The following is a 21847-nucleotide window of genomic DNA, read 5'->3' on the forward strand; positions in this document are numbered from 1 at the left end:
AAGAGGCAGGCAACCATAAGCTCAGGGTCATTTTTGTGGCCATAGCACATGTATTCTGTAAATCTGTCACCCAGTCTGCATTTTGTTTTCCTCAATGTAGAGGAGACCACAAAGTGAGCAGTGAATACATGAGACGAGCTTGAGTAATGTGTCGGTAAATTTGCTGCTTCACCTGAAAGATGTATCTGGGGCTTTGTACGATGAAGAAGTGCATGTAAAGGGACATGTGTCACACCTTCTACAATTGCATGGGAAGGTGCTGTGGGAATGTGGGGTGGCACTGGCAGTAGAGGAAGAGTGGGCCAAGGTGTCCCAGAGGGAAAACGTAAGTACCGGAAAACCCTATTGCTGCTGCAACAGGAAGAGAAGGGTGAGGGCAGAAGTGCAGGAGATGTTCAGACATGGTTGAGGGCCCTGTCAATCATGGTGGTGGGGAATCCTTGGTTGAGGAAAAAATTTGGACATTTGGAGCTCCCCTTGTGGAAACTGACATTATCAAAAAGATAACATTGAGAGCCAGTGAGCCTGTAGTGGATATTGGTGGTCAGCCTATCCCCAGCAATGGAAACAGAGATGTTGAGGAAGACAAAAGGAGGAAACCGAGACGAACCAGTTGAAGATGAGATTAGGGTAGAAACTGGAAATAAAATTGATACTCCAGACGAGGGGAGCAGCACGATGATGCCATTGATGTACCAGAGTAAGAGAGTTGTGGGGAGGGACCCAGAGTAGGATTGAAACTAGGAATAGTTCACACTCCCACAAAGAAACAGGCATAACTGGGGCCCACGCAGGCACCTATGGCCATACCTTTGACCTGAAGAAAGTCAGAGGAGTTAAAGGAGACATCGTTCAGAGTGAGAAAAAGCTTGGCTAGGCAGAGGAGGGTCATGGTGGGTGGGGACAATTCAAGCCATTTTTTTCAGAAAAAAAGTGGAGAGCTCTGAAACATTGCACTCTGTTTACTATATCTTTGCCCACTCATAACCTATCTATATCTCTTTGTGAGCATCTATGCCCTCTTCACAACTCACTTTTCTATCTACCTTTGTGTCATCAGCAAGTTTAGCTAACATACTCTCAATCCTTTTACTGAAATTATTTGTATAAAGAGTTGAACCCCTGGCACTGACCCCTGTAGCACACCACTCATGACATCCTGGCAGTCTGAAAAAGATCAATTTATTCCTACTCATTGCTCCTGTTAGCCAGCCAATCTTGTAGGACACTAACACATTACCTCCAGCACCAAGAGTCCTTATTTTCCACAATAATCTTTGGTGTGGAACTTTATCAAATGCCTTTTGGAAATCTAAGTAAAATGCAACCAGTGGTTCCCTTTTATTTATGGCACAAGTTACTTCTACAAAGAATTCCAACAAATAGTTAAACATAAATTCCCTTTGATGAAATCATGTTGGTTCTGTCTGATTACCTTGAACTTGTACAAGTGCCCTGTTATAATATATTTAATAATATTTTCTAACATTTTCGCTATGACATAAGTTAAACTAACGGCCTATAATTTCCAGTTTTCCACCTCCCTCCCTTTTTAAGCGAAGGAACTGTAGCAAATATTTTCTGATCTAAAAGAACCTTCTTCGAATTTAATGAGTTTTGGGAAATTAAAACCAATGCATCAACTGTTTCAAATACAGCAAAAAACTATGAATGCTGGGAATCTGAAACAAGAAATTGCTGGAAAAAACTTTCAGAAGAGGAGTCTCGGATTCTGAAACATTAACTCTGCCTTTTCTCCACAGATACTGCCAGGCCTGATGAGTTTCTCCAGCAATTTCTTGTTTTTGCATCATCTTTCAGGAGATGCTTCTTTTAAGGCCCTTGGATGAAATCCATCAGGATCCAGGACACATCAACTCTCAGTTCCAATAATTTATTCCATACTACGTTCCTGGTAATTGTAATTTTGAGTAATTTTGAGTTCCTTGCTCCCTTTCAATTCCTAATTTACAGCTATTTCCATGATGCTACTTGTATCCTCTCCAGTGCAGACTGAAGCAAAATACCTGCTCAATTCACCAGCCATCTCTATTTTCCATTACTAACTACCTAATTTATTTTCTATGGGAGTACCACATCTTTAACTCTCTTCTTTCTTAATGTCTTGAAAAAAACTTCTCCTACCTGATGTTGAATTTTTGGCGAGCTTTCTCTTAGAATCTTTTCCCTCCTTACTAATATTTCAGTAATCCTTTACTGTTTTGATATTCTGTCCAATCTTCAGATTTCTTACCTATCTTTCAACAGTTGTATGTCTTTTCTGTCAATTTGATGCTATCTTTGACTTTTTTAGTTAATCGTGGATAGCATGTTCGTCCCTTAGAATTTTTCTTATTTATAGGAATGTGTCTATTCTGCGCAATCTGGAATGTTCCCTTAAACGTTTGTCACTGCACCTTTTTGGATCTACCTATTAACCTAAATTGATAGTTCACTTTTGCAAATTCCTCTCTTATGCACACGTAACTGCCCTTGTTTAAATTAAAAAAAAATCTTGGATGTTTAAACCGAAGATAACATTCAATGATGTTACAGTCACTGCTACCAGGTGTGCTCTCACTAGGAGGTCAGTGATGAATACTATCGTCTTGGTCAAAACCAGGTCTATTGTTGTCTGCTTTCTGGTTGACGCCATAACATACCGTTCCACAAAACTATCCTGAAACCATTCAATGAATTCCTCACCCAGACCATTTTTTTCCAATCTGATTGTAGGTTAAAAAATTTCCCACAATAATCACTGTATCGTTTTACATACTCCCATAATTTCTTCCTCGATACCGTGTCTTACCATGTAGATACTGTTTTGGGTCAGTACGCAACTCCCACAAATGACCTCTGGCCTTTATCATTCATCATTTCTATCCAGACTGCTCCTAAGTATTGCAAGATAATAAAATGTGAGGCTGGATGAACACAGCAGGCCAAGCAGCATCTCAGGAGCACAAAAGCTGACGTTTCGGGCCTAGACCCTTCATCAGAGAGGGGGATGGGGAGAGGGAACTGGAATAAATAGGGAGAGAGGGGGAGGCGGACCGAAGATGGAGAGTAAAGAAGATAGGTGGAGAGAGTGTAGGTGGGGAGGTAAGGAGGGGATAGGTCAGTCCAGGGAAGACGGACAGGTCAAGGAGGTGGGATGAGGTTAGTAGGTAGATGGGGGTGCGGCTTGGGGTGGGAGGAAGGGATGGGTGAGAGGAAGAACCGGTTAGGGAGGCAGAGACAGGTTGGACTAAGTATTGGTTTGCTGAATTTAGATCATCCTTCTTTATGGTGCTAATATCTTATTTAATTAAAAGAACCACTTCTCACTCCCTTTTAAGCTTCCTGTCCTTCTAAAATGCTATATACTCTTCAATATTCAAGACTTAATCTAGATTATCATGCAGCCATGTTGCAATAATGGCTATTAGATTGTGCTTATTTATCTCATTTTGCACTACTAGTTTATCTGCTTTGTTTAGAATGCTGCATGCATTCAAATGCAGTGTTTCAGGTTTTGTCCTGTCATTATTTTTGCAAGCTCCATTTTTATCCATTGATTTGCTCTTAGATCTGCATTCACTGTTCCTTCCTTTCATTGCCTGTTTATCACTTCCCACTTAATTTCTTTCTCTATTGCTTTTGCCTCGCTCTCCAATTGACTATAACTTCTCAAATTTGGGACGCAGCCCTACTATTTACTTTAATGATCAGAAATCAAATGGCACCAGGCCACAGTCCAACAAGTTTATTTGAAATCACAAGCTTTGGGAGCTTATCCCTTCGTTAGGTGAACGCTGAGAGCTTGCATTTTGAAATAAATCTGTTGGACTATAACCTGGTGTTGCATGGTGATAGCAGGAATGGGACAATACATGCAAATTGAAAGATTCAAAATTTATGAATTGCATTTTTGTATTCATCACAACGTTGAAATTAGGTTTTTATGTTTGAATTTGGCATCACATGCATTAAAACAACAGAGTGCGTGCAGAATCAACTAGAAGCAAATAGCATTAGCCTATACTTAAAAAATCACAACAAAAACAGAAATTTCTGGCAAATCTCAGCAGGTCTGGCAGCATCTATGGAAAGAAATCAGAGTTAAGAGTTTGGGCCCAGTGGCCCTTCTACAGAAGGGTCTGAAGAATTAAAATGTTTTGATACACCCATCCAGACGTCTCTTAAATGCTGTAATTATACCAGTCTTCACCACTTCCTCTGGCAGCTTGTTCCACACATGTACCACCCTCTGTGGGGAAAAAAAAATCCCTCTGGTCCTTTTTATAAATTTCCCCTCTCACTTTAAGCCTGGAGATGGTCATTTGGCCACCCAAGTGGTAGGCAATGTTACTTGCCACTTGTCAGTCCAACCCTAGATATTGTCTAAGTCTTGCTGCATTTGAACTTGGACTGCTTCAGTGCATAAGGAGTTGGGAATGGTGCTGAACATTATGCAATCCCCATTTCTGACCTCACAATGAAGTTCATTATGAAGCAACTGAAGATGGTTTTTCCTAGGACACTACTCTGAAAAACTCCTGCAGAGAATTTAGTTTCTTGAAAATCACAACTTTACAAACAACCTTGACTCAGTTGTAACCTTTGAATCGGATGGTTGTAGGGTTAAGTCCCATAAGACCATACGACATAGGAGTGGAAGTAAGGCCACTCCCAGATCCTTTTTTTACTTCTGCTTTGCGAATTTTCTCACCATTTAGAAAATAGTCCATGCGTGTATTCTTTTGTCCAAAGTGCAAAACCTCACATTTACTCACGTTGAATTTCATCAACCATTTCCTGGACCACTCTCCTAAACTGTCTAAAATCTTTCTGCAGATTCCCCACCTCCTTAGTACTACCTGCCTGTCCACCTATCTTTGTATCATTGGCAAACTTCGCCAGAATGCCCCCAGTCCCACTATAGCAGAGTCTAGGTTTACACTCCAATGGCTTTCTGAGGGAGCTCTGCACTATTACAAGTACTGTTGATTCAATGTGACATTTAAATGGAGATGTTTATCAAACATAACACAAATAGAACAGAGGTAAGCCATTATGACCCTTAAGTCTGCTTTGCTATTCAATAAGCCTACGGCTGATCTCATTGTGGCCTTCGTTTCACCTTTCTGTTTGCTTCTTGTTCTCTGGATCCACTTTTACTAAAACATTGTCTCACTCATTCTTTTCTCCTAAGATGATAATAGAGATTGTAAATAGTCGGATCCACAGCATTGACCATTGTGCCACTCAATTATTACAGTTTGCCAACCTGAAATGACCATTTATTCTGACTCCATTTTCTTTTAGCCAGCCAATCCCATATCGATCTAAATATATTAACCTAACACGATAACCTTGTTTTATGTAGAGCTGTCACCGTTTTTGTGGCACGTTATCAAATCTCTTTTGGAAATCCGAATACACTATGTGTAAGACCATAAGACACAGGAGTGGAAGTAAGGCCATTCGGCCCATAGAGTCCACTCCGCCATTTAAATCTTGGCTGATGGGCATTTCAACTCCACTTCCCTGCACTCTCCCCGTAGCCCTTGATTCCTTCTGAGTTCAAGAATTTATCTGATCTCTGCCTTGAAGGCATCTCACATCCCAGCCTCCACTGCACTCCCTGGCAATAAATTCCACAAGCCCACCACACTCTGGCTGAAGAAATGTCTCCTCATTTCTGTTTTAAATTTACCCCCTCTAATTCTAAGGCTGTGTCCACGAGCCCTAGTCTCCACGACTAACGGAAAAAACTTCCCAGCATCCACCCTTTCTAAGCCATACATTATCTTCTATGTGTCTATTATATCTCCTTTCAACCTTCTAAACTCTAATGAATACAATCCCAGGATCCTTAGCCGTTCACCATACGTTAAACCTACCATTCCAAGGATCATCCATGTGAATCTCCGCTGGACATGCTCCAGGGCTAGTATGTCCTTCCTGAGGTGTGGGGCCAAAAATTGGACACAGTATTCTAAATGGGGCCTAACTACAGGTTTATAAATTCTTAGAAGCACATCGCTGCTTTTATATTCCAACCCTCTTGAGATAAACGGCAACGCTACATTCGCTTTCTTAATCACAGACTCTACCTGCAAGTTAACTTTTAGAGAATCTTGGACCAACACTCCCAGATCCCTTTGTACTTCGGCTTTATGAATTTTCTCACCATTTAGAAAATAGTCCATGCCTGTATTCTTTTTCCAAAGTGCAAAACCTCACATTTTCGAATTTCATCAGCCATTTCCTGGACCACTCTCCTGAACTGTCTAAATCTTTCTGCAGCTTCCCCACCTCTTCAGTACTACTTGCCTGTCCACCTATCTTCATATCATTGGCAAACTTCGCCAGAATGCCCCCAGTCCCTTCATCCAGATCATTAATATATAAAGTGAACAACTGTGGCCCCAACACTGAACGCTGCGGGACACCACTCGTCACCGGTTGCCATTCCGAAAAAGAGCCTTTTATCCCAACTCTCTGCCTTCTGTCAGATAGCCAATCCTCAATCCAAGCCAGTAGCTCACCTCAAACACCACGGGCCCTCACCTTGCTCAGCAGCCTCCCGTGAGGCACCTTATCAAAGGCCTTTTGGTAGTCCAGATAGATAACTGGGTTTCCCTGGTCTAACATACTTGTTACCTCTTCAAAGAATTCTAACAGGTTTGTCAGGCATGATCTCTCCTTACTAAATCCATGCTGACTTGTTCTAATCTGACCCTGTACTTCCAAGAATTTAGAAATCTCATCCTTAATGATGGATTCTAGAATTTTACCAACAACCGAGGTTAGGCTAAATCAGCCTATAATTTTCCATCTTTTGCCTCGATCCTTTCTCAAACAAGGGGGTTACAACAGCAATATTCCAATCATCTGGGACTTTCCCAGACTCCAGTGACTTTTGAAAGATCACAACCAAAGCCTCCGCTATTTCCTCAGCCACCTCCCTCAGAACTCTAGGATGTAGCACTTCGGGGCCAGGAGATCTATCAATTTTTAGACCTTTTAGCTTTTCTAGCACTTTCTCTTTTGTAATGCCTACCATGGTCAACTCTGCCCCCGACTCTCCTTAATTGTTGGCATTCTACTAATGTCTTCCACTGTGAAGACTGACGGAAAGTACTTATTAAGTTCTTCAGCTATTTCCTTATCTCCCATCACTAGCTTCCAGCATCAATTTGGAGTGGCCCATGTCCACTTTTGCTTCTCGTTTGTTTCTTATGTATTGAAAGAAGCTTTTACTATCATTTCTAATATTACCGGCTAGCCTACCTTCATATTTGATCCCCTCCTTCCTTATTTCTCTCTTTGTTATCCTCTGTTTGTTTTTGTAGCCTTCCCTATCTTCTGATTTCTCAGTGCTCTTCGCCACTTTATAGGCTGTCTCTTTTTCTTTGATACCTTCCCTGACTTCCTTTGTCAGCCATGGCTGTCTAATCCCACCCCGGATAATCTTTCTTTTCTTTGGGATGAAATATGTGATGCAATAGTGTATACTCTATTACTCTTGCTTGTTGCATTTTCAAAGTACTCTTAGACCTTTATCAAACACTTTTTTGATTTCACAAACATATGTTGACCTTCTGACTGCATTAAATTGCTCTAAATATCCTCAACTTCTTTAATAATGGATTCTAGCATTTTCCCATTAACAGTTTTAGGCTCTTTAACTTACAACTGGTTATTGTCTTTCTTTCCTTGAATAAAACTGTTACATTTGTGGTTTTTAATCCTCAGACAGAGGAAATTTTGGAAGACAACAATCAGTAGATCCAGTATCCCTCCAGGCACTTCTTTTAATACCTGCGGATACATGTCAACAATGGTTGCGACTTTTCAGCCATTAGACTAATTAGTTTTCCAAGGATCCTCTCTCTTACAATCGGGAATGTTTCAAGTTCCACCCTTACTTTTACCCCTTATTCTTCTACTATTTTTCCTTAGATGTTTGTCTTCTACTGGAAAGACAGATACAAAATGGTGACTCAAACTTTGTTATTTCCCAGTCTGATTCTTTAAAGTACCAATAATAAGTTTAGCTACTCTCTTCCATTTTATTTACCAGTAGAGGCTCTTAATGATTGCTTTTATATTTCCAACCAGTTTACACTTACATTCTAACTTCTTCATTTGCTTCTAAAATATTCCCAATTTTCTAGCCTATCATTAATCTTTACCTTTCAATTGATTACTATGGTTTCACTTTCTTGTTGACCATTTCTTCCTCCGTGAACACAGTTTACTTGAGAATTGGGGCAAATACCCTTAATTGTCTGCTACAGCAATTCTCTCATTTTAGAATTTGACTCATTTTCCCTTGTAGCTTCACATTTTTGTCACTGCCTTCAGTTAAGAGACTAGTTTCAGAGTAATAGAAAAGATTCCAGTACACTGTCCAATAGAAAGCAAATGAATTTGTCCATTGCACTTTAATATTCATTTCACAACCTTAAGACTGAATTTAATGTTCTTTTGGGAAATGTGATGGCAGAAATTGGGGGGTATGAAATTGGATGCCAAGCACAGACATCATATTTGTGCTTATACATCTCTGAAGGTATTCTACTTCAATTAATATCCACTTGAAAACCTCATACAGTCACCACTCTTTTTTTTAAAACCAAGGAAGAGTCAAACAAAACAAAGTAAAAAATGTGATTGTTTCAATGGATTTTGGACATCACTGACAGAGCCAGGATTTGTTGCCTGCTCCAATGCCTTGAACTAAGTGGATCACTAAGCTATTTCAAAGATCAGTTAAGAGTCAACCACAGTTATGTGGATCTAGAGTCACTTTAAGGCAAGGCCAGGTAAGGCTGGCAGATTTCTCTCCTTAAAAGGTATTAGTGCACCAGATGGATTTTTATAATGATTAATGATAGTTGCCATGGTCATAATCACTGAGATGAACTTCATCTTCCAAATTTACTAACGGAAGTTATATTCTACCAGGTGCCTGGTGAATTTTGAATCCATACACCCAATGTATTTTCACACATGTCTGAATAAAATTCAGTCCAACATTTCAAACAGATTTTCTGGCCATTTTTCTCATTGCTGCTGCAGCCTGTCAACTCTACACACATCAGTTCTGCCCTTTCATCTTTTTAGATTAAACTGTGTGACTAGAGCTAACACAGTTGTTTCTTGTTAGCAGAAAAATCAACTACTCCATCCAATATTAAAAAAAGGAAAGAACTACTCAATCCCATGTAATGTGTCTTGGATGATTTGTAATAAAATGGCCCACAACTTCTTTATGCCTTACAACAGTTTTTTTTTCTTGATCTGCAACCTTTTGATCATGAGGTACATTAATGAATTTTATATGAGAGCATTTACCAATATAAACCAGACCAAATTGTTTCTTATTTTTAGTATTAGAAGAACAACTTTAAACTGTTCCCATTTTAGCATGTTAACATTTTTTCAATTGTTGGAAATGTTTTGAGAACACAGAACAAATTTCAGCTTGCATTAACTTAATAAATCGAGGAAAAAGACTAAACAGAAAATAGTCTGAAAATGTGTGTCATAATTTTCTCCTGAAAATGTCACTAACTTGAACAAAATTTTTCAAACAGGCAACATAACAAAATATGTGACCAAAATAATAATTCACATAAGCATTTTAAGCTCATTTGATATAAAATTGTAGATCTCTGCTGACCACTAATTATATATTTAACATTTTCAAAATTGTTAAATAATATTTAATTAACTATGACAAGAGTCATCACAATAGTTATCCACATTTCCCTTTGCTACATTATATAAGGCAAGTACTGGTGGTGCTCTTTCATTTTATGACAATCAGAACTGATTTGCAGTAAAGAAAATGTATATTAATTAATTTTAATGGCACTTTGGATGAGAAGGTCACAATTTACAAATAATGCAGGATGCCTTATGTTCATGTAGTCAAATTCCAATTGGTGATTTTGTTCTGTGATTACGCTGAAGAATGTTGAACTTGCCTGTGTCGAGTTAATTGTAACTATTCTAATTTCAGTTCTGAGTAGACAATTGGGACCTGCTATTCAAATCTCAGTGCCTTTAGAAATGATCAAAATGAATTAAAAAGACAAAGTTTTTATTTTATATTTGAAAGCCTGTCAGATTTTGTACTGCAGAGGTAATCCAAAGCTCAAAGATTTAAATCTCACATTCGTATTGAAAACAGAGTTTCATTGTATTTTGTATGAAGGGAAAAATAAAATCCCAGAGGTATTTCCTTCCTTTCTGTACAAAAGCTCTCCCCCTCAACACCCCCCAACCCCCAAACATTGTGTAGAAACCATTTTTGTTTCTAACTTTTCACATCCCTCCACACACAGGCAAATCATCTGGGAAACAGAAAAGTGATCCTTTTCATATAATGCTGCTAACAGGGGCAGTCTGTTCTGGGGACAGGTCCCGGCTGCCTCTGTGCGCGGTTTACAAATTGTTCCTAATGTGAGAGATTTGTGGCCCATGCCAAGCTTCTTCTCTAGGCCTTAGCCCCTTCAAATGGGATTCTGTCACAAAAGTAGCTCCCAGGGGAATTCACAAGGGATCAGAAATCACAGAGTCACAAAGCTTGGTGTTTTGAAGGCCCAATAGGCCCAGAGGGAAAACAACAAGTCTGCTGTCTATACAACATGACAGCTGCTCAGATTAAGAGTTTAGCTTCTATTTTTGTCTTCCAAGGAGCTTCTTCAAAACAATTAAAAATAAATTTTATTTCATAATGTAGATGCAACGGATTTTACATTCAATTATTTCAATTTGTGGGCCTTTTTTTAGTGTCATACTGAGACTGTGGTTAAGTAAGTGAATTTGACACCTCTCTATTCGTCATTCAGAAACATGATATTGAGAAAGAGAAAATGTTGAATCACTCAAACCGCTAGCATGAAATGCAAAGCTGTCAGTACAAATGTGCGGAATTTTCATCCTTGCCCCTCAATCTTACCTTTTATAACGAATGGGAAACAAAAATATAATGAAGGGAAAAGGTGTTCTGCATTGTTAAAAGTACATATTATCATACCCGGCAAGCTGCAAGAAGTAAATACCCTAATTATTCACGAATACCATATGGAATGACTAAATTATAATCTGGTTAATTTGTACATATTTTGGGAAATAATGACAGTTTTATAAATTTAAGGAAATGTTTCACTTAATTTAGAAGCAAGGTTTAACACACACATTCAATGAAATAACGGTAAGATAAAAAGCAGCCATCGTAAAGATCAGCAGCATGAGTTGAAATCTTCACATTCTTTATTTCTATTCATAAAGCAAAGCAAAGCAAACCTAAGTCCTGACATAAAAAAAGGAAAAGTGGTAAAACCATCAAACACATCTATTAATTTTAATAATGTTGAAAATACTTTACTTTAAGCCTAAAAGTTTGCTACCAACAAATTGAGTGAAATCTTCATGCCCATATGGCCAGTAACGAATGCCACACATTGCTGGTTACATTATGAAATCTGGTAAAAATGCCCACTTCAACATTTCCAAAATACTATATATTCTGAAGTAACAAGCATGGATAAGAAAAAGAAACCAAAACTATCGAAAACTCTTCAGAATAAAATGTAATTTCATTGACTTAATTTTTGATATGAGAACGAGACTGATTCTAAAAACAAATACAATCAGCCAGAGGTTTATAGTTTTGTCAGGTTTGAACTTTTTGGAACAAACGTGTTATAACATTGTTCAATTTTTTAAAAAACACATTTCTGAGTCCATCACATAATTAAAAATAAGAATCCGGAGTCCAGATGTGGATTTCAGCTTGTTACTACAAGATTATACATCTATGTTTAAAACACTGCTTTAATAATTGTGTAAATTCAACTTGAATGAAGCCCCTGTTACTACAAATACGGTGCTTGTAGTGTACTTAACAACTAAAGATGATTCAACATACATGGTGTAGATTTTTGAACGACTCCGGTGATTAATCTTTGATTTTGATAACTATTTTTCATCTCCTCCTTTGGTAAATGGTTCCCAATTTAGCTAGGGAAGGTAGAATTATCCTTCCCAACTGCTACTTAATAATTAGCCTCAAGAGGCATACACATTAAGTAAGATGGTTAGGTTGTTCACCATTTTTTCCACCCCCATGCATTTTGTTCCCTGCTCTGATTCACTAGTAGAAAAGAAGTAATAGTTTACAAAATATTCATCTCACTCATTGCTGGAATTAGGTTTTCAACAAAACAATCTGGCAACCTGACTGTTAAATCACCTTACAGAGGGATCTCTGGTGAGTTTCATTTATGGTTTAAGTAGATTTTACAATGCCTGGTATCAGTTTTTTTTATCCTTTATAAATGTCTAGTTACATTGACTGTGTCTCTCTTTAGAAGTGTTTATTAACATTAGTGCAAAATGAAAACACTGATAATTCCCTGTCTGTCATGCAACTCATTGACGTACGTGAATAAGTAAGACTCAAGCATGCACATTTCAGCAGTTCTTGAGAGGGCAATAAAGATCGAGATTGCTGACATCGCACTTGGGCAATACTTCAGTGGCAATGACTTATTTCACTTCAGATGTAGCCAAACTTCTAAATTCCTTCCCCCCTCTAATATCTGTTCACATTACTTCTTCCATGCAACAATATGAAAACGTGTCACAAACAGGCAATAGCAGACAGAAGTCAGTAACTAAACAGTTAAGCACTTCATTAAACAAGAAAGAAAAGACAACAATCTGGTGTAGGTATATACTAGATACCATATATACACACACAATGCCTACAGATGTCAGAAGCCGGTTAAGAGAGAGTCAGAATGCTGTCTATGCTAAGTAATTTACAGCCAAAATTCATCCAGTTTGTTTAAACTTCACATCTTTCACAAAATTTACTATACTTTCACTTCTAGCTCTTTAATACTAACCTTATGTTTTTATTACAGATTTTGAACTAATCTACATTTTAACTTTTGTTTTGTGTCATTAAAATTGTATGTGCCACCTGTAGATCTTAGTTACTTATACCTCAGTGTAGTTCTTAGCTACTTGGAAATATCAATATAAAAAATAGGTCAACTGAGCATCTCAAAACCTATAGGATCTTACAAGACTAGGCATACAATTTGAAATGAGGCAATTTAACTGCTGGAATTTTAGCATAAAAAGTGAAATCAATGCACAAGAATGAAAGCAGGCAAAAATGTTCAACAGAAATTTGGTAACTAAGAGAAATATCTAGGTCACTTTTTAATTATACACAAGCCAGATTTTCTCTGAAAATAACCATTGCCATATAAAGCACACATGTATAATTGGTTTAGTCAAAGTACAAATTAAGTTATATGAAAAAGGTAGAGAGTCATGTGATAATCTACAGAATTATTACCCTCTGAGCAATATGTTACCTTGCTGATGTAAGCACATGCATTGTTCAGCACAAGTCAATAACTACTGAAGCAAAGACCCGAATTAATTATTTTTTGAAAATAATTTTCTTTCTTCCTAGACTGGAATACAAACCCAAAAAGTGTACTATTCTGCCTGTTTTATTTGGCTAAAATGGCCCAGAGCAGGGATCTCTCGTTCACACTACATAACACCGCAAAACACCAGGTAATTGTCAAGACTGAAATTAGCTTCTAATGAGATTCTCATGTGACAATAACTAAAAGATTAGAAGATAATCAGCCCCAACAAATTAGATGATCTCCAGTGGGTAAACGGCAATCCTGAGGTTGTAGCTAAATAACATATCCTTGGCCGTGTTCCTCAACAGATTCCAAAACCCAGTCAAAACTAATTCTGAAGAAGAGTCACTGCATTTGAAACTTTAACTTTGTTTTTCCCGTCACAGATGTTGCCAGACCTGTTGAGCTTTTCCAGCAACTTTTATCTTTTGGTTTTAGCTTTGACAAAAGTTTTAAAGATAAATAAAGTTTATATTAAGAGTCATCAATTTCTGGCTCTAATGTGATAACTCTTCAGATCACCTTGTAATTAGACTATCACAATTGCCAAATGGCAGCTATTTTGGATAATTTTGCAAATTGGTAAAGATCTTTTCACTGATAACGATTAAAAACAATTCTGACAAAGTTTCAGAATAAATGAAAGCCAATAGGCACTTGGATGTTGTCATATGCCTTTTCTTTTTGCAATATAAAGTGTGAGATGTAAATATCAAAACAAGTACCTCTCCAGAAATATCAGGAGCCAGTGGAATTGCAGGCCAAAGAGATGAGTAGATTCCAAACAGCACCACCCACATTCCGATACTTCCCCAGATAGCCACATGACTAAACTAGTTGGAAAAATAAAATCAAGATATCAAGATCACAATGCTATATTATTGAGTAAAATTATGTGCTATATTGTAATATCAACAAATTGCATTTATAATGCAGACATAACATGAAAAATATGCTTATTCTCATGCTTTGTTGTTTATTTGAGATTTAAATTAGCAATTTTTAGACATCAAAGTAGTCTTAATTTTATTTACTAGTTTTTAGGCAGAAAGGGAAGAGTTTTTCTGGTCACTGTTTGTAGTGAAATTCTAAATAGGAGGTAGAGTTTCTGCCAACCTGACTGTAATTGGATGCAAGATAATAAAGTGTGAAGCTGGATGAACACAGCAGGCCAAGCAGCATCTCCGGAGCACAAAAGCTGACATTTCGGGCCTAGATCCTTCATCAGAGAGGGGGATGGGGTGAGGGTTCTCGAATAAATAGGGAGAGAGGGGGAGGCGGACCGAAAATGGAGAGAAATGAAGATAGGTGGAGAGGAGAGTATAGGAGGGGAGGTGGGGAGCGGATAGGTCAGTCCAGGGAAGACGGACAGGTCAAGGAGGTGGGATGAGGTTAGTAAGTAGGAGATGGAGGTGCGGCTTGGGGTGGGAGGAAGGGATGGGTGAGAGGAAGAACAGGTTAGGGAGGCAGAGACAGGCTGGACTGGTTTTGGGATGCAGTGGGTGGAGGGGAAGAGCTGGACTGGTTGTGTGGTGCAGTCGGGGGAGGGGACGAACTGGGCTGGTTTTGGGATGCGGTGGGGGAAGGGGAGATTTTGAAGCTGGTGAAGTCCACATTGACACCATTGGGCTGCAGGGTTCCCAAGCGGAATATGAGTTGCTGTTCCTGCAACCTTCGGGTGGCATCATTGTGGCACTGCAGGAGGCCCATGATGGACATGTCATCTAAAGAATGGGAGGGGGAGCGGAAATGGTTTGCGACTGGGAGGTGCAGTTGTTTATTGCGAACCGAGTGGAGGTGGTCTGCAAAGCGGTCCCCAAGCCTCCACTTGGTTTCCCCAATGTACAGGAAGCCACTCCGGGTACAATGGATGCAGTATACCACATTGGCAGATGTGCAGGTGAACCTCTGCTTAATATGGAAAGTCATCTTGGGGCCTGGGATAGGGGTGAGGGAGTTGGTGTGGGGGTGAGGGAGGTGGTGTGGGGGCAAGTGTAGCATTTCCTGCGGTTGCAGGGGAAGGTGCCGGGTGTGGTGGGGTTGGAGGGCAGTGTGTTGCAGACAAGGGAGTCATGGAGAGAGTGGTCTCTCCGGAAAGCAGACAAGGGTGGGGATGGAAAAATGTCTTGGGTGGTGGGTCGGATTGTAGATGGCGGAAGTGTCGGAGGATGATGCGTTGTATCTGGAGGTTGGGGTGGGGTTGGTATGTGAGAATGAGGGGGATCCTCTTGGGGCGGTTGTGGCAGGGGCGGGGTGTGAGGGATGTGTAGCGGGAAATGCGGGAGATGCGGTCAAGGGCGTTCTCGACCACTGTGGGGGGAAGTTGCGGTCCTTGAAGAACTTGGACATTTGGGATGTGCGGGAGTGGAATGTCTTGTCGTGGGAGCAGATGCGGCGGAGGCGGAGGAATTGGGAATAGGGAATGGAACACCCTTGACCACGTCTCCCGCATTTCCCGCTACACATCCCTCAACGATGCCACCCGAAGGTTGCAGGAACAGCAACTCATATTCCGCTTGGGAACCCTGCAGCCTAATGGTATCAATGTGGACTTCACCAGCTTCAAAATCTCCCCTTCCCCCACCGCATCCCTAAACCAGCCCAGTTCGTCCCCTCCCCCCACTGCACCACACAACCAGCCCAGCTCTTCCCCTCCACCCACTGCATCCCAAAACCAGTCCAACCTGTCTCTGCCTCACTAACCTGTTCTTCCTCTCACCCATCCCTTCCTCCCACCCCAAGTCGCACCTCCAACTCCTACCTACTAACCTCATCCCACCTCCTTGACCTGTCTTCCCTGGACTGACCTATCCCCTCCCTACCTCCCCACCTATCTTCTTTTCTCTCCATCTTTGGTCTGCCTCCCCCTCGCCCCCTATTTATTCCAGAACCCTCACCCCATCCCCCTCTCTGAAGAAGGGTCTAGGCCCGAAACATCAGCTTTTGTGCTCCTGAGATGCTGCTTGGCCTGTTGTGTTCATCCAGCCTCACATTTTGTTGCTCTGCAAATTGAGTTTACTTCCTTATGTAAGAAGGCAGTAATTCAGCGTGCTTTTAAATGTCTTCATATCAAGAATTACTCGTTCCTAAGAAACCAACAACGTACACCAACATAGTGCCACACACAGTTCTTGAGGCCATGTCATGAAAAGGATATAGAAGCACTGGGAAAAAAGTATTTACAAGGATGGTGTTGTAATTAAGAGATTACAGCTAATGCAAAGATTGCATTAGTCAAGTTTTCATCTTTAGAAAACGGCAGACTTCAGGGGGTGTGATTGGAGGTCTTTAACAGCTGATAAGAGTAAATATGGAAGCAATACTTCCAGATGCAAAATTACAGAAGTAGAGGGAACATTGTGCAGAAAATATTGGAGATACTCAGCAGGTGTGGCAGGAATTTTTGTTGACATATCATGTTGATAACCTTGTTTGAGACTTGGATCATCAACATGAAATATGAACTCTTAATTTTCTTCACAGATGTTACCAGGCCCAAATATTTCCTTTGTATTTTGTAAAAAACTGCAAGAAAAAAAACTGCGGATGCTGTGAAGCAGGAACAAAAACAAAGTTGCTGGAAAAGCTCAGCAGGTCTGGCAGCATCTGTGAAGGAGAAAACAGAGTTAACCTTTCAGGTCCGGTGACCCTTCCTCAGTTCTAAGGAAGACCCGAAATGTTAACTTTGTATTCTATTTTTGTTTTAGAGCTCTGGCATCTGCAGTAGTTTAGCTTTGTGTTTCTGTAAATACAAGATAATTACTAATAAATCCATCAAGAAACATGGAGAAATTTCTTTATTCGGTGTTGAAATGTGGAAATGGTTGATGCAATATAATGAAAGGTGAAGTTGAGACAGAAAAAATGTGTGGAGACTATTCTGGAGTGTAAATGCCAGCATTCGAAAGGAGGACAAAAGGTCTGGATTCGTATGCAACCTGCTCCAGATATGTGTCATAACATGTATGAACAGTTTGATTGAAAATATCTATACTAGATGAGCAGAACGGAAGTGTTATAGGATTTAAAGTTTTTTTTAAATGATGTTAAATCAGGTTATTGACAAGTTATTGACAGGTGGAGGACATGACAAAATATTTATTATTGGTGATAAACCTATTTTTAAACTGAGTTAATAAAACCACATCATATTATCGCATGAAAATACATCAAGGCATACATTAAAAAAGTGAAAATGTTAACAGAATCAATTACATTCTATCACACAGTACAATTGAGCCAGTTTACTGAGTATTTTAAAGCTATGATTGTGCACATTAGTTTATTGAAAACATGAACTGTACCCTGAACAGTGCAGTTTTCGTTACTATCTCCTGATCGTGCCCAAAGCAGAAATTCTAAGTTTGCTATTTAGTGAGCGGTTCTTTGTTTTCCAACTCTTCTTCGTTTTCCAACTCTTCTTCAGAACAGCTCTGATAAAGGTGACACATTGGACTTGAGACATTACCGTTGTTTCTCTCTCCACAGATGCTGGCAGACCTGCTAAGTTTCTCCAATATTTTCAGTGTTTATTTCAGATTTCCAGCATCTGCAGTATTTTATTTTTATGTGTATGGATCAAGCATTTAGTTCTGCCAGGGTTTGCAACTGTGGAGTGAAAGTCAGTCCTCTCAAGGGACTGCCTATGAAGATAACAACAACTTTGGCATACAAATGTTGTGTCAATTTTTGAGGTAAAGAATATTTTCTTGTTAATGATATCGGCAGGAAAGCTAATTACTTCATACAACGACATAGCACAGAACTAGACTATTTAGCTCATTGTCCTCAGCTAACTCTTTCAAAGAATCTTAGGAAGGTCTGCTCTTTTCCGTAGCCCTGTAAATATTTCCCTTCAAATATTCATCTAATTCCTTTAAATGTTATTAAGTATTTTCCACCATGCTTTGAAGCAGTACATTCCAGATCAAGGTAACAAGATGCAGAGCTGGATGAACACAGCCCTTGGGTCTAGGTCCAAAACATCAACTTTCCTGTTCCTAAGATGCTGCTTGGCCTGCTGTGTTCATCCAGCTTTACACCTTGTTATCTTGGATTCACCAGCATCTGCAGTTTCTACTATCTCTGATATATTCCAGATCAAAGCAACTTTCTGCAGGTTTAACAAAAAGTATTCCCTCACATTATCACTAGATTCTTCACCAATCACTTAAATCTATGTTCTACAGCTACTGACCCTTCTGACACTGAATGTGGTTTCATTCATTTCTCTTTCTATCTCTATCACATTTCCTTTTAACCTTCTTCACTGTAAGAATAACAACTCCAGTTCTGCAAACTCCTCACACAGTTAAATCCCTCATGGTGGTACCATTCCAGTAAATCTCCCCTGCAAGTCTTTCAGAGCACTGAACATGTTACTAAGTGTTTTAACAAGCTGTACGGGCCACATTATAGAAAATACGTCAATGCATTGGAGAGAATGCAGAAATGATTTATACAAATGGCTCCAGGAATGAGAAACTTCAGTTCAGGACAGATAGAAAAATTTGGAACTGTTTTTCTTGGAGAGAAGAAAGTAGACAGGAGATTTGATAGAGGTTTTCAAAATCACGAGCAGGCTACGGGAAAAACTGTTCCTCTACTTATAAAATAACAAGAGTGAGGGGGCACTGATGTAAAGTGAAGTGAGGAAATAACTTTATTACATAGTGCATGGTTAGGTGGTGAACTGCACTGCCTGGAAATGCGGTGGTGGCAGCTTCAGTTGAGGCATTTAAAAAACAGAATGATTCCTCGGATAGCGTGCTCAAGGGAATGGGGAATATACAGGAGACTGGACAAAGATAGTGATGTTCATTTGAGGATCTGCTGCAGACACAATGAACCTCCTCTTGCGCTGTAACAATCACGTGAAAACATGTTCCCCTTAATGTTTGCTCAATATTTCCAGTGGGACCCAGCACTCAAACCACGTACCATAACAGATTTCAAAATCTGAGGTTCGCCCATCAATTCAAAAGGTTAATTCACAAATCAGCTTCAAACACAGAACAGTGATAACCTTGCCATTAAAACTGGTATGTGAATTCAACCTTAATGAACTGCTACCTTCCTTTGTTATTTCAAATTACATGCAAGTTGGTCTTTTTCACCACTAAAATCAAAGTTCCTGCTGATTATCTAAAGAGGAAGTCCATAGAATATCTGATTGAGTAAACATGAATGTCAGTGGAGAAGATGGGAACTGCAGATGCTGGAGATTCCAAGATAATAAAATGTGAGGCTGGATGAACACAGCAGGCCAAGCAGCATCTCAGGAGCACAAAAGCTGACGTTTCGGGCCTAGACCCTTCATCAGACCCTCTGATGAAGGGTCTAGGCCCGAAACGTCAGCTTTTGTGCTCCTGAGATGCTGCTTGGCCTGCTGTGTTCATCCAGCCTCACATTTTATTATTATGTCAGTGGAGAACACCATTTTAGCCACTTGTGATTAGTAGATTGTGATTCTTTTCCTGTTCATACTACTATCCGTCATTGTGTAAGGAACATGTCTTTTTATTTTGTGTTTTCTAAAAACTGGGGGTTGAAATGAGGAAGCACATTTAAAATCTAGTGTTTGAAAGAGTGGCTGCAGTTTCAGAAGCAAGTAATCTGAAACCCATGGCAGGTACTACAAACATCTGTTGGAGCTGAACAAGCAGTGATTGAAGTACAGATTGCACACTATCTGGAGCTGACAGCATGTACTGCAGCAGCTCTTGTTGGCAACAAGTCATTGATTGGTAGGTGGATCATGACTATTTTCAACAACAGAGACTTTTACTTGCCAACAACTGCATGATTGGCTCGTGGGTGGCTGAGAAACCTGCTACTGCAAAAATGTTAGAGAGATAGACAGAAAGTGAGAAAGCATGCAGATCTTGTTACAGCCCAGAGACTGTTCTTTGCAGTCAAAATCTCAGTTTAAACTTGAAGAAAACCAGTCACCTTTTCTGCAGCAGTTGCTGTATATCTGTGACTTTTGAATGGATAGATCAGAAACATTTTCCAAGTGATTTAATTACTGTGTACAGCTTATAAACCAGTTGAAATATCCAAATGAAAGACATCCGAACAAGACAGTTTAGGCAGCCAAAAAAGGATCATCTCAACATCAGAATCAGAACCAACTTCCCACCTTTTCTACCTTCACCCGCAATCTATTCTCTCCATGTGTGCGCGCAAGGGGCAGTTTATAAGGGGATTAGAGCTTTAGTTCGGAGCGTTAGCTGCCAATAGTTTCTATCTGTTTACCTGCAGCTATAGTCTAATTAATTGTAATACATAATAATTGTTGTTCAGTACGGAAACCAAGTCTGTGCTTTCTATTAACCTTAGTCTGAAAGTCAGGTAACCTGAGGTACTGTATGTACTTTGTAAAAAAAAAACTTCAACAAAAAATATTTACTATGATACTGGGAACAGCAAGATTCAATTTATGGTGTGCTACCCCAGTGGGTCATAAGAACAGTAACAAGAAAATGCACTCAAACAATAAAAAGAAAGGAATGCAGATAAGAAAAGTCAATGGCACATTAAGTGTAGTTTTAACTAACTCCAGAATAAAATACCAGAGGCACTCATCAGATCAGTCAACACAAGGAAAACTGACGATTCAGTTCTGGATCAACTTCCTGAACCGGAAACATTAAGAATAAAAGTAATAAAAAGAAAACTAACAGAATAAAGGAACAGCATGAGGTACTTTGCAGTTCTCTGGTTGCGGCATGGACTTATTATAAGGTTGGACAATAGTTACAGCTTCACTGGTGTGCTAGTTCAGTAAGAAACAACTTGGTGGATGAGATAGTGACCCTATGTTATAGCGTTGATAGAGCAATGGCATTCTTTATGTCAACCTGCTACTTTATTCTCAACTCCAAGACCACGTCAGTTAGTTCTACCTTGTCAATTTTTCATACTTTTACTTCTCATGGCTTTACCATCCATCTGTGCAGAATATACATTCAGTTCTTAGTTTCTCATGAATGTCTTTAATATATTTGATTTTCCTCCTGTCTCAAGGAAATATCATTCTGCCATTTACACACATAAGCACACAAATGCCTGAAGATATATCTCTACGTATTTTTCCCTTCACTCTGCTCCTCCTTAATTGCTTCCCACTTGTAATACCTCCCGGTTCTGAGGAAGGATTTATATATGAAATGTTAAGATGCATGCAATACATAGAAACTGACTAATACAAATACTTCAAATACTTGGTATTTTTGCTTTTACTTCCCTGGATCTGCAGTTTGTATTAATTGCCCCCAAAAAGGCAAGATGCATAATCAAGAGTTGTCTTTTCTTGCAAGTAGGATGTTCATAATTTATTACAATTATCTACGTTTGGCTGAGTAGGTATATGTTTTGAGTCTTAC

General features: G+C 39.4%; 1 protein-coding gene across 5 annotated transcripts in view; it reads right to left on the reverse strand.

Moving 5' to 3' along the window:
* Positions 1-21847, reverse strand: part of atp8a1 (ATPase phospholipid transporting 8A1) — a 348145-nt gene that overhangs the window by 21862 nt on the left and 304436 nt on the right. For all 5 annotated transcript variants that reach the window (XM_059647441.1, XM_059647433.1, XM_059647431.1 and 2 more), the window contains one exon: positions 14186-14293. In XM_059647441.1, the coding sequence (XP_059503424.1) occupies positions 14186-14293 (108 nt within the window). The remainder of the gene's footprint in view (positions 1-14185; positions 14294-21847) is intronic.

This window comes from Stegostoma tigrinum, chromosome 1 (genome assembly GCF_030684315.1).
Source record: "Stegostoma tigrinum isolate sSteTig4 chromosome 1, sSteTig4.hap1, whole genome shotgun sequence".
Lineage (NCBI taxonomy): Eukaryota > Metazoa > Chordata > Chondrichthyes > Orectolobiformes > Stegostomatidae > Stegostoma > Stegostoma tigrinum.